Raw genomic sequence first — 13,077 nt, 5'->3', positions numbered from 1 at the left:
TTATATGGAAATCCTAACCCATAGTACCTCAATAAAGTTGATTTTTAAGAACACTTAGATTAAAAAAGAAGTCATGGCTCCTTGAAGGAATGTCTGATTTCAGATCTGAGGCAGGAAATCTCCAGGATGAATTTGGAACATCTTGTACAGAAAACAGGGAAGTTTCCAAAATTAATAGGTCATATCCAAAGGACTTAGGAGCCACCATGAAGTAATCCTCTGGCCAAAGATGGGGAAATTTTAGCATAAAAAAATTGGCACTCACTGAATATATAAAAAGCCATGAGTTCATAAGGATATTTTTTAAATGAGAGAGAAAAAGGCAAACAGCAACAACAAAAACAAACCCAGCTTCACTAAACACCAATTGAAATTGCAAAAGGGGCTTTGCTTCCCTGGTGGCGCAGTGGTTGAGAGTCCGCCTGCCAATGCAGGAAACACGGGTTCGTGCCCCAGTCTGGGAAGATTCCACGTGCCGCGGAGCGGCTAGGCCCGTGAGCCATGGCCGCTGAGCCTGCGCTCCACAACGGGAGAGGCCACAACAGTGAGAGGCCCGCGTACCACAAAAAAAAAAAAAAAAAAAAGAAATTGCAAAGGCATTAATTCTTACTTACAAAGGCAGCAACTGAAAAGAAAGAATTATCTATTATCTTACCTTTCCTGAACAATTTGGTAATTTAGGTACCAAATAGCCCTAGTAGATTAAGGGACGTCCTCTTTACAGAATTTCAGTTAATAAATGTGGAAAGAATGATGGATTAGTGAAGCTACCATTTTATAATCCCCAAAGCATTAACTGACTCTGCTCATCAATGGGTGAAACCATTGGACGAATGTGGTTTTTTCGTCTTTTTTAATTTATTTGTTTTTATTTTTGGCTGTGCTGGGTCTTTGTTGCTACGCGCGGGCTTTTCTGTAGTTGCGGCGTGCGGGCTTCTCATTGCGGTGGCTTGCAGGCTTTAGAGCACAGGCTCAGTAGTTGTGGCACATGGGCTTATTTGCTCCGTGGTATGTAGGATCTCCCCGGACTAGGGCTCAGAACCCATGTACCCTGCATGGGCAGGCGGATTCTTAACCACTGTGCCACCAGGGAAGCCCTAGACAAATGTTGATGTCAGATTCCTCACTGGGAGAGAAGGCTGGGTACCACAAGAACCTGTGATTAATCTTAACATCACACAAATGCAACAGTTGGACACCAAGTGCCACCTGGTGTGAAGTTACCTGTGGCTTGATTGGATTCAGGTTCAGCTCTTTTGGTAAGTAGACTTTGTAGGTGACATACTTAATCATGAAGGAATGAAAGATGATATATGGGATTTACTTAAAAACATAGAGATAAAAGAAAAATGGTTAGGTGGAGCATATGTGGGCAATCTTAATAATCGCTGAATCTTGATGAAGGGAATTGGGGGTTCATCACCCTTTTCTTTCTACTTTTGTGTTTATAGTTTTTCATAATAAGTTGTTTGCAGGTACTTATTTTAGACATAAGAAAGCATTTGTTTATGGAAATAATAGAAAGACTGAGAAAGTTCCTTCCTTGGTCATCTGTTCAAAATCAGAACAAACACAAGAGGCAGACACCTCTCCAGAACTGTTCAGCTCACAAAGGTGTTCGTTTCTCTGAGAACTAGTATGTCCACTCCCTGCCCCAAACAACCTACTGACCACCACTGCTCTGGACCCAGTGCCAGACCATAGCTAATTTCACTAGAGGGACACCAGGCCCAAGGTAGTCCAGTCAGATTTTTGCTACCAAAGACTTAAAACAGATTCAAAATCTGCTTGTCAGACTCTGCTGTTGGAGAACTATGGAACTAGGGAGAACTATATTCTGCCCAGTGAACTGGAGAAACACAGAAAGCTGATGGGGGTGGCGGGGTGGAGGGAAGGAAGCAGATGTAGCATTCTGACAGCATTCTCTGCCCTGTAGTTCTCCTCTTGGGCTTTGTAAGAACCCCTTCTCACAAGATAGTAAATTTTGTTCAAGGGAGCTCTCTGTCACAGACTAGCCTTGGGTGCAGGACACCAAGGCCTTACCTACCAGTGAGTTGGTCAGATGAGAGCCTGGAAACCAGTGGACATGCAGGGCATCACTGGAGACTAGGGGCCTTTGGACTCACGGAAGGGTTAAGTCTCTCAGCATTTAAGGAAATTTCTGCCTAATGACTCTTTTTTTTTTTTTTTTTTTTTTTTTTTTTTTTGCGGTACGCGGGCCTCCCACTGCTGTGGCCTCTCCTGTTGCGGAGCACAGGCTCCGGACGCGCAGGCTCAGCGGCCATGGCTCACGGGCCCAGCCGCTCCGCGGCATGTGGGATCCTCCCGGACCGGGGCACGAACCCGTGTCCCCTGCATTGGCAGGCGGACTCTCAACCACTGCGCCACCAGGGAAGCCCCCTAATGACTCTTTAATTTAATTACATTAGCTTTTTTTTTCTTACTATTTTTAATAAAACTCTTCAACTATTAAAAAAAAAGGTGGGTCTCTATGAGACCCACTTCTTACATGACAGTAAATTTTGTCCCCCACCCTGCCCCTTTTTTTTTTTGGTCTAAAGCTAGGACTTCCCTGGCAGTCCAGTGGTTAAGACTCTGAACTTCCACTGCAGGGGGCATGGGTTTGATCCCTGGTCAGGGAACTAAGATCCCACACGCCGCACGGTGTGGTCAAAAAAAAAGAAACAGTCATCATAAAGCTGTCTCTAGTAAGTCACTGTAATGGCAACAGAAAGAATCCTCAGTAGTACAACTGCCTTTAGTTTTATCTGGCTTAATTATAATACCTGCTTGGAGCACGTGTGTGGGCTAAATAGCTTCCTTCCGGTTCATAATTCCAGGTCTCTATAACTAAAGGGGATAGAGTGGAAACTTTTGGATGGAGAGTCCCAGGTGTATACCCCACCCCTTAAAAAAACATTGCTTCCCTTTAACTTGAAAAACGTCTTTGATAATATGAACAAACCTTGTTTAACTATTTATAAATGGATATGAGAAAGTTGCAAAGATAGGTGTCTGAAAGAACTTTCCACTCTGATAATGACACTTGATCAGTTCAGAAGTGACAAATGATAAAGTGCCAAGGCAATCAAGGAAATGTTGCCTCAAGAAGCAAATAGGGGCTTCCCTGGTGGCGCAGTGGTTTAGAGTCCGCCTGCCGATGCAGGGGATACGGGTTCGTGCCCCGGTCTGGGAGGATCCCACATGCCGCGGAGCGGCTGGGCCCGTGAGCCATGGCTGCTGAGCCTGTGCGTCCGGAGCCTGTGCTCCGCAACGGGAGGGGCCACAACAGTGGGAGGCCTGCGTATCATAAAAAAAAACAAAACAAAACAGGAAGCAAATAGGCAGGGTTACTAAAGGCCTGACACATCATAGCTTCTGAAGTCTACCTTTGGATTCTTCAGATCTGGAATTTCTCTAAAGCTATAATTTACATGGGTGGGTTGAGTGTGATAGCTAGCATGTCCCACAAGGGCAGAAAGTTTTGTCTGTTTGTTCAAATATACCTCATGTGTCTGGCACATAATTGACATCCAGTAAGTGTTACTGCATGAAGTTACAGCCTTTGCAAGTTTTTAAGCCCAAACAAGGTCTGACCCTAATGTAGCCCTCCAAATATCAATATAGAACAATTCTCAGTCCTGTATTGTTTGGAAAACACTTGAGAAATAGCTCTGCAAGCTGATAATGACAAAGAAGTCATCATAATATATCAAAATAAAGAAAAACTGCAGTATTTTATCTTTTAAAGGAACACAGCCAATCCTGGGGTCATCATATCAAAATCTTCTAACAACAATCCCCAAAGTTCTTTCTCAAACTGTGGACAGGGAAATGGGCCCTTGAGAGTGTCAAGGGAATGAAAGAGGCACGGCAGATTTTCAGTGATGAACAATGAGAATGTGTGAATGGTGGTCAGGCAGCATCTACAGCTTTTATTCACATCTAATTTCTCTTCTCTGACTTCCAGAGGGGCTGTTATTCCCCTGCTGTCTTGGATGATCTTGGAAATTAAGTCTTTGAACAGTGAGCTCACTCAAAGAAGTTCCCTTTTATTGAAGAGTCCAGTGGTGCTTCCAGGATAGAAGTAGTTCCTGCAGTGCCGTCAGACAGTTGGGGCAGTGTTTATTCACCTGTCTTTCTCTTTCTCCCAAGACCAAATATCTGTTGAATTGGCTTAAACATTGCTAAGGGTAAATACAGACAAAAGGTTCTTTTTGGAATGGTTGAAAATAACATAACCAACACTTTTATTGTGATTTCACCCTGGTGAATTTTGCAAGATTTCTGGGCTGTGGTTTATTTGGCCATGGTATGCTGGTCATGGAACTATAAAAAGTGGCTGTCCCACTTCTTCAAGAATGGTTTTTCCTTGCCATGCTTAAGCAACATGCATTTACCCTTCCATCCTCACACTCTTCCAAAATCATTTGTATGTCACTAATTTTGTTGACTTTAATCCAACAAGTATTTCTTAATGTTTCAAGTGCCTCAGAGCCCTTTTAGAAGAAGAATCACAGGAACAAGTGTGATGGAACCCGGTCTGACCACTTTTGTGTTCTCAGTGGCTGCTTGGAGGTAATTTGCTGGTCAAGACAGAATTCCCTGACTTCTATGGAAAATGCATCTTCTCTCCATTTTCTTTAGTGAGGTGTGCCCTGGGTCTGTGTGAGAAGTGGGGTCAGGGCAGGGGGAGGGGAGGGTAGTCACGATCCCTTCCTCCAACTGTAGAGAGTTGGGCTGCCTGCCTGAGTTAGGGTCTTGTCTTGAGTTAGGGTCTGATTGCCTTGAGTATGGCCACACATAAGTTCTGATGTGGAGCCAGTACCATAGTAAATCCAGATCAGATGTGTTTGAGTTCCTGAGACTGTACAGAATTTGAGCTAACTCATTTGACTGAGGACCCAAGTAGACTTCAGGTGAGGTACAGAGATAATGCTGGTGAACCTGAAGAGGATTTGGGGAGGCCAGTATGATACTTACCATTTTCACCCTACACTTGTGCTATATTATTTATCTTAGTCATTACGTTTTAGTCCAAAGGCTTTTGCATACTCACCATGAATGAAGAAAGTGAACTGTTTCATAAGTGCCTCATGAAAAGTAAAATTAACAGTGGCGTTCATTGATTCACTCATCTATTCATTTATTTAACAAACATTTATTAAACACCTCGTATGTGCCAGGCATTGCACTGTGTGATATTAACATGTTTATTGCAATGTCAAAATAATTTTCTTTTGTGTAAGTCTTGTATTCCATAACTTCTACATGTGACTGCAAATAAACTTTATTTTAGGAAAGAGTAGTTTAACAAGAAGAATGCAGAAGTAAGCCCTATAAATATTTTAAATATGGTGCGAATATTTCTGACTTTAATCAGAATTTCACAACGTACCTTTTTCTGAATATCCAAAATTCTTGCCCTACCTGTTCAGTCAAGTAAGAATACAGGAAGAACTTGAGTGCATACGAGTAAAACCCTAATAAATTCTCATATTGACTATTCATAACAATATCTTTTAGGGGTAGTAAATTTTTGCACTTAGATAAAAAGAAATGACCTTAAAAGTTGGTGATAGTTTTCTTTTTCTATCAAGGAATTAATAGGGCAATGAACAATAACTTGTGGATTGTTGGGGAATTTACACAATTCCTAATACTTTTTAACGAACAATCATTCCATAATCATCTGCCCAGTTATACACAGTTAAAAACTTGTATCTGACAAAAGAAATAATCTCCACCTTTTTTTTTTCCACCTTTTTTGCATACGTGTTAGCTTTTCCAGCTGCACCTGCTCACTGGCTGCTCCCCATTTCCCGGTAAGTACGTAATACTGGGAGGAACTTTGCCCTTTTATCTCTTCAAGAAAAAAATTTGAAGTATACTTGGCAGGTCAATGTTTAGTCACAGAAATCTCAACGAAGAACAGACACCCATTTGAGGGTAGCCTGTTTCTCACGCACCTGCAGCTGACCAAGCTTGGTGCCGGCGGGCAGACTCAAGGCAGTCAGAACATGTTCTGAGGCATCCCTGGAAAACAGCAACCGTCTCTGGTGAGGAGCAGCAGGACAGGCTTAAAATGAATTCTTTCCCTGGGGAAGAACAAAGCACAAGTTAGATTCTGAGGAACCACAGTTGGTCTGGTTCTTGCCCCCAGAGAATCCTGTCCTATATTAAATTTTGGAACTGAATAGGCCATTCTTGGCCCCATTGTGAGTGGAGCCCTCATCTATCTTGATTAAATGAGCCTTGAATGCTCGCTTTGGCAGCACATATACTAAAATTGGAATGATACAGAGAAGATTAGCATGGCCCCTGAACAAGGATGACATGCAAATTCGTGAAGTGTTCTGTATTTTTAAAAAAGAAAAAAAAAAGGAAAAAAATGAGCCTTGAATTTTGGAGCCCCCCTCTACACACCTTTAGCAAATTCAGGGGCCAAAAGCCCTTCTTGATACCTGACCTTGTCATCATGCTTGCGACTGAAATCCAGTTCTTCCTGTGTAATATTTTGTGGAAACTGGGAGGCCTTTAAATACACAAAAGAAACATTTGTTTATTATTACCAAATTAAAAAGAATCATAGAATGTTTAAAGTTCTAAATTGATTTAGAACTCATTTAGAATAATAATAATTCCTTGCACAAGGCTGGTAGACACGTTGTTTTGGCCTCTGCCCATGATCCCTTCCCTCTTCTTCAGGGAACGGCACTTCACTTTTTCTTTTGGGCAACTACCTTCACCCCACTATTAGTCCACGAGGTTTATATGGGACTGATTCTACCCCCTAGATCCAGAAGAGGGTCTAAAGAGAGTCCACATCCCCTGACCACAGTGATTGCTTCAAGAATGAGCACCCTGTCCAGGTTGGGCCGATGAGACCCAGCCTAATTTGATGGAGTTTCCGAAGCTTGTCCCCGGGGTCCTGATTAATACATGTGTAGCATTTTACACGGAAAGCTTAAGGAGCTTCTTAAGGTCACAGCAAGTCATTCACATAGCCAGCTTCTCCTGATACTGGCCCACTTTCTAGTTGGGGAACAGTGATACCAACAGATCATTTCAATAATACATTAAGAGCATTCATTCATTCATTCAAGTATTCATTGAGATGATGAATACTACTAGATGCCTGGTTCTGTGCAAGAGATGGAGTTTGACTGAAACAGCCATGATTGCTGCCCAATGATGTTCTGAAAGATGTGTATATGGGCACACACAGGAGGGGCACGTAACCTACACTGGATGTGTTCATATGGGTGTCCAGGAAGGCTTCCTGGAGAAAGACACTGGCTTCCTAAGAACCTCTGAATCTATTCTCCTTTAATTTTAATTTAATCTCATTCTCACAGCTACTGTCTTAGTTCAGCCTTTTTTGTTTCACATCTGAATTATAGCAAGAGCTTTCTAACTGGACTAGATACTTCTACTCTTAACCTGGTTCCTAATATCCAACTCATTCTTTAGTGATGACAGAATGATTTGTTTCTTAGCAACATTTAACTGACATATTATATACATACATAAAATTACATATGTAAGCATACAGCTTCATGAATTTCCTCAACCAAGCACACCCATTAACCAGTGCCCACATCAATAAACATGGCCACCACACCAGAAGCCCATCTCACGTCCTCTTCTGTATACTCACCTCCTCCCACAAATGAGTTTTTAAAAATACTAATCTCAGAGCTTCCTTGGTGGCACAGTGGTTAAGAATCTGCCTGCCAATGCAGGGGACACCAGTTTGAGCCCTGGGCTGGGAAGATCCCACATGCCGCAGAGCAATTAAGCCCGTCTGCCACAACTACTGAGCCTGCATTCTAGAAGCAGTGAGCCACAACTACTGAAGCCTGTGCAACTAGAGCCCGTGCTCCGCAACAAGAGAAGCCACTGCAATGAGAAACCCGCGCACCGCAACGAAGGGTAGCCCCCACTCACCACAACTAGAGAAAGCCCGTGCCCAGCAACAAAGACCCAATGCAGCCAAAACTAAAATAAATAAATTTTAAAAAGAATACTAATCTCATTATATTGCTCTCTTGCTTTGTTACAGCCTTTCAAGGACTCTCTACAGGCTTCAGGATAAAACCCCATCTCCTTAGCCAAACTAAACTCTTGTAATTTCTAACCTACTATCCTGGTTCTCACTGCCTGGCCTTTGCATATGCTGCTTCTTCTGTTTAGACTAATGTCTCAGCCCTCTTCCTCCCCCATTTTAATCATTCCTAATTATTCCAGGAACCACCTTCTCAAAACCTTCCAAGATCCCTTCCTCTCCATTGTCTGCACTTCTCATAGATTCTGAAAGGTAGAAATAGTGTTTTTCATCCCAGTTTCCCAGTTGGCTAAATGAATAAATGAGAACACCTGGCTTTATTACTTTCCCTTAAAGCCTTTCCTCCTCTTGCCTCCTCCCCTCCATCCCTTTTAAGTAAGAACAAACCATTGCCCGGTGAATAAATGCATATAGTTTGTAGGTAAGTCATGACTTTTTCACTGATCCAGCCACAACCTTCTGCTTGGTATCCCCTCGCATACACCAAGATATGACTGAAGTAGGGACAGTTTGTGGTCCTGCACCCTACCAAGATAAGTGGACACAATGGACATTGATATTCATGAGATCTGAGCCATTCTGCCAGTAAAAAATTGCTTTAATTGGAATATCTGAAGGATCTAAGGGAAAATTGGGAGTGGGGGGAGGATACAAGCAAGCAGGCTAACATTTACCAAATGCCAAACACAATGTTAGGCTCTATCTATGATGTCTTATTTAACTGAAGTGGGGGAAGAATGGGCATAAAGGTATAGATTTTTGAATTGCATAAAAAGAAAAGCCAGTATGTCCTTTCCTTCCTTTGGTTGAAAAAAGTTATTCATGCATTTATAGCTTTTTCTTTCTAATTAAAAATAAGAGTGGAGAATCACTGAAATTTCTAATTTCAAAGACAATTCGCTTAACTAGCTTGAAAAATGATTCTATAAAAACATTATAAAAGCTTTTGGTGTGTAGGAGAAAGTATCACTAGGTTGATGGATACAGCCAGAGCACCTAACGCTGTCCATTCAGCTCCCAAATTGTCACTGTGGGTGGGCAGGTAATGCCACTTGAAACTACCTAAATGAAACCATTTTTATAGAAGCTTTTACAATCTGTACTTGGTTTTCAATGAAAAAGTTCTTCCCAGTAAATCCAAATGGCATAACATCAAAAACACCCGACAGGGCCTCCCTGGTGGCGCAGTGGTTGAGAGTCCGCCTGCCGATGCAGGGGATACGGGTTCGTGCCCCGGTCTGGGAGGATCCCATATGCCGCGGAGCGGCTGGGCCCGTGAGCCATGGCCGCTGGGCCTGCGCGTCCGGAGCCTGTGCTCCGCAACGGGGGAGGCCACAACAGTGAGAGGCCCGCATACCGCAAAAGAAAAAAAAAAAAAAAAAAAAAACACCCGACAGGTTGGCCCCATTCCCAGCAAGTCTACTTCTTCCCTAACGTCTTGTAACTTACATGGCACTGGGCTGGGGCACCACCAATGCACCGCTGTGATCTAAAAATTCTCTCAAAACTGCCTGCTCTCCTTAGGTCAGCAGCCCACCCATGCCCTATTTAGAACTTTGCTGAATAAAAGTTTAATTACATAAATGAAGGCCAAAATCCAGAAATTCAAATTCAAGCCATCAGGGAAAAAAAACTCCTTAAGTCACGGTAGAAGTAGATGCCTCAGTTGCTTCATTGATGAACCTGAAGAGGCCACTGTGATACTTACCCTTTATACCCTAAACTTGGATGCTATAATATTTATCTTAGTCATCGTTTTATAGTTCAGAGTGTTTTGCTGGATCTTCATGAGTGTAGATATTAAGCTGTTTCTTAAGTGCTTAGTAAAATTAATGGTGTTGTTCATTCATTCATCTCACTGAATAGGCAGGAAATTCATAGCTCTGGTACAAAGAAAGCTATGAGCCAGCAGGCAGAAGCGTTCATTCAGTGGGGGAGCGAAGAAAAAGAACATGTTTTCATTGCTCAGAAAACTTTCGATTCTTCTCTTTCCTCTACAGTTCGCTTCTCTACAGTTGGGGCTGTAGGCAAAGCGAATGTTCTCCTGACAGTAGGGTTTCCTTGAAAACTTGGTTTCACAAAATGCACCACCTTTGTGGGCCGCGCCGCGGGATCTGACTGCACTACCTGCCTGCGTCGGCGGCAGGTCACGAGGTCAAGGTCGGCTTCGCGTAGGCTGCGCCTCTGTCAGCACGTTTCCTTGGCCTCGCGGGCTCCCTCCCTCCGGCAGGCGTCGCTGGCCATTGATGGGGCGAGAGGAAGGAAGCGGATCTTCGATCCCGCCCGGAGGCTCGGCACCCCTGGGCCGCCTACCTCCCGTGCCCGCCTGCGCTCGCGGCGCTGCGGCTTCTGGAGGGTCTCGCGCCACCTGCCGGCGCCCAGTGATGAACCGGGCCCTCACTCTGGAAGGCAAGGATCTGGGCGGCTGCTCGGGCGCAGCTGGGAGGGAATCCCCGGCGGGCGAGAGCGCCAGCGCCAGGCCAAGGCGTGGGGTGCGCGGAGAGGTCCGGAATCACGGCGACGGCATCCGGAGAAGCGGGCGGGGCGCTGCCGTGGAGTCCGGGAACCCTGGAGGGGCCGAGGAGTGGGCGGAGGTGCCGCAGGAGGCGCCCGGGGCTTGGCCGGGCTGGTCTGGTCGGGCGCGCAGTGGAGGGGAGGGACAGGGCTGCGCCGGGCTGGGCCGCCGGGTCCACGTCCCTCGCCCTGGACCCTCGCTGGGCGGCGAGTGGTGAGGAAGAGAGCAAGACCTGCGGGCCTTTAGATCCTGGAACCGCCCTTTCCCGCTCCAGGTCGGGCGGCGACCAGCAACGAAGGCTGGATCCTCAGTGGCAGCATGAGAGCGGGCGCCGCCGCTCCGGGCTTGCGGCCGCGCGGCGGGCGGTGGCGGCTCTGCCGGCGCTCGCCATGGGCGCGCGGTGGGGCCGGCGGCGCACTCGGCGTGGAGGCCTGAGGCTGTCCGAGGCCCAGTTGGCGCTGATGGCCGCCAGCCTGGTGTGCAGCGCCGTGGTCGTCTATGTTTGCTGGAAGCAGCTGCCGCCGCTGCCCTGGGCCTCCTCCGTCCCGCCGCGGCGGGTGAGCGTGCTGCTGTGGTGGGAGCCCTTCGGGGGCCGGCACAGAGCCAAAAGGCCGCCCCCCGATTGCCGGCTGCGCTTCAACATCAGCGGCTGCCGCCTGCTCACCGATCGCGCGGCCTACGGGGAGGCTCAGGCAGTGCTTTTCCACCACCGAGACCTGGTGAAGGGACCCCCGGACTGGCCCCCGCCCTGGGGCGTCCACGTGCGCCCGGCGGAGGAGCAGCAGGTGCTGATGGACGACGAGGAGGAAGCCGCGGAGGCCTTAGCCCTGGCTGCCTCGGGCCCCAGGCCCCCCGGCCAGCGTTGGGTGTGGATGAATTTCGAGTCGCCCACCCACTCCCCGGGGCTGCAGAGCCTGGCAGGTAACCTCTTCAACTGGACGCTCTCCTACCGGGCCGACTCGGACATCTTTGTGCCTTATGGCTACCTCTACCCCAGGACCCATCCCAACGAGCAGCCGCCGGGTCTGGTCCCGCCGCTGGCCCGGAAACAAGGGCTGGTGGCCTGGGTGGTGAGCAACTGGGACGAGCGCCAGGCGCGGGTCCGCTACTACCGCCAGCTGAGCCAGTACGTGACCGTGGACCTCTTCGGCAAGGGCGGGCCAGGGCAGCCGCTGCCTGACGTCGGGCTCCTGCACACGGTGGCCCGCTACAAGTTCTACCTGGCCTTCGAGAACTCGCAGCACCTGGATTATATCACGGAGAAGCTGTGGCGAAACGCCTTCCTGGCTGGGGCGGTGCCGGTGGTGCTGGGGCCAGACCGTGCCAATTATGAGCGCTTCGTGCCCCGCCGTGCCTTCATCCACGTGGACGACTTCCCTGATGCCTCCTCCCTGGCGGCTCACCTGCAATTCCTCGATCGAAACCCAGCTGCCTACCGCGGATACTTTAGCTGGCGTCGGAGCTATGCCGTGCACGTCACCTCCTTCTGGGACGAGCCTTGGTGCCGGGCCTGCCAGGCTGTGCAGATGGCTGGGGACCAGCCCAAGAGCGTCCCTAACTTGGCTGGCTGGTTTCAGCGGTGAAGCCACCCTCCCCTGGCTGTAACCCAGGGAGGCCAAGTCGTCGGCTTTTGGATCCTCCGGATCCTCCGCTGTGCATCTCCTTAACTGCCGAATCACGGGACTGTATTTTCCAAACACGCATTTTAAATCTATTCCCATAGATTAAAGTTGATTTACCAAGTAATATTATTCAGCACAAAGACTGGGTGGGAAGGGTCCTGGGTGCTCATGGTTTTTGGATAACTAGCAGTTGGGCTTCCTCTGCTGTCCAAGGGCATCTGAGCTCTGGGGTGAAGATGGGGGCCCTTCCTCCCCTTGTAACCAGTGCAGAGGTGAAGAAACAGCTTACCTACAAGAAACAATTTTCAGTGGCTCTGAATTTCCTCATCTGCCACAGGCCATATTTGTGGCCTGTGCTGAGTCCAAATCTCACACAATGCTCCTCCACTCACGTGACTGGGCCAAATGCGGCAAACCCTTGGTTTCAGAAAGGGCCTTGTTGCAGGATAGTGAAAGGACTGTGGACACAGGTGGGTCTTTCTCTTTGTGCCTGGATTTCTCCAAGCGTCATCTCCTAAGAAAGGTGAGAAGGGTGGTCCAAGAATCCACTGACTTCCTTAACAAGTGCTGTTGTTTGTTCCCTTGCTTTATGAATGGAAACAAGATGCTGGATTGTCCTTGGAGAAGAGTTAGGATGAATGTTTGGTGTACCTCACTTTACACAAATGTATTCTCGAAAAGCCGCTTTTAAATCAAATTCACTGTTTTAGAAGAGTGCAATATTTAATGGAACCCTATGGATAATCCCTTTATAATGTGAATAATCATCTGCTAACTGATTTTTTCTGTGTCTATGTTTTTCCATAACCTGGATCTTTTAAAAAGCATATTAAAATTACAGATGTGAAAATAAAGCAGAAGCAACCTTCTTC

The 13,077-nt window shown here is 46.9% G+C and overlaps 2 protein-coding genes across 2 annotated transcripts in view; both read left to right on the top strand.

The window, feature by feature from the left end:
• The window catches only part of ANKRD49 (ankyrin repeat domain 49), a 315,379-nt gene that overhangs the window by 37,733 nt on the left and 264,569 nt on the right, over window positions 1-13,077 (top strand). The gene's annotated exons all lie outside the window — the stretch shown is intronic.
• FUT4 (fucosyltransferase 4) lies at window positions 8,926-12,987 on the top strand. Its single transcript, XM_082626927.1, is given in 2 exon segments — window positions 8,926-10,728; window positions 10,730-12,987. Coding segments are annotated over 2 exon segments (1,851 nt in total). The 5' UTR covers window positions 8,926-10,314; the 3' UTR covers window positions 12,167-12,987.

Source organism: Mesoplodon mirus (assembly GCF_964341445.2).
Source record: "Mesoplodon mirus genome assembly, chromosome: 7".
In the NCBI taxonomy this organism is placed as follows: domain Eukaryota; kingdom Metazoa; phylum Chordata; class Mammalia; order Artiodactyla; family Ziphiidae; genus Mesoplodon; species Mesoplodon mirus.
This window is presented reverse-complemented; position numbering and strand designations above follow the sequence as displayed.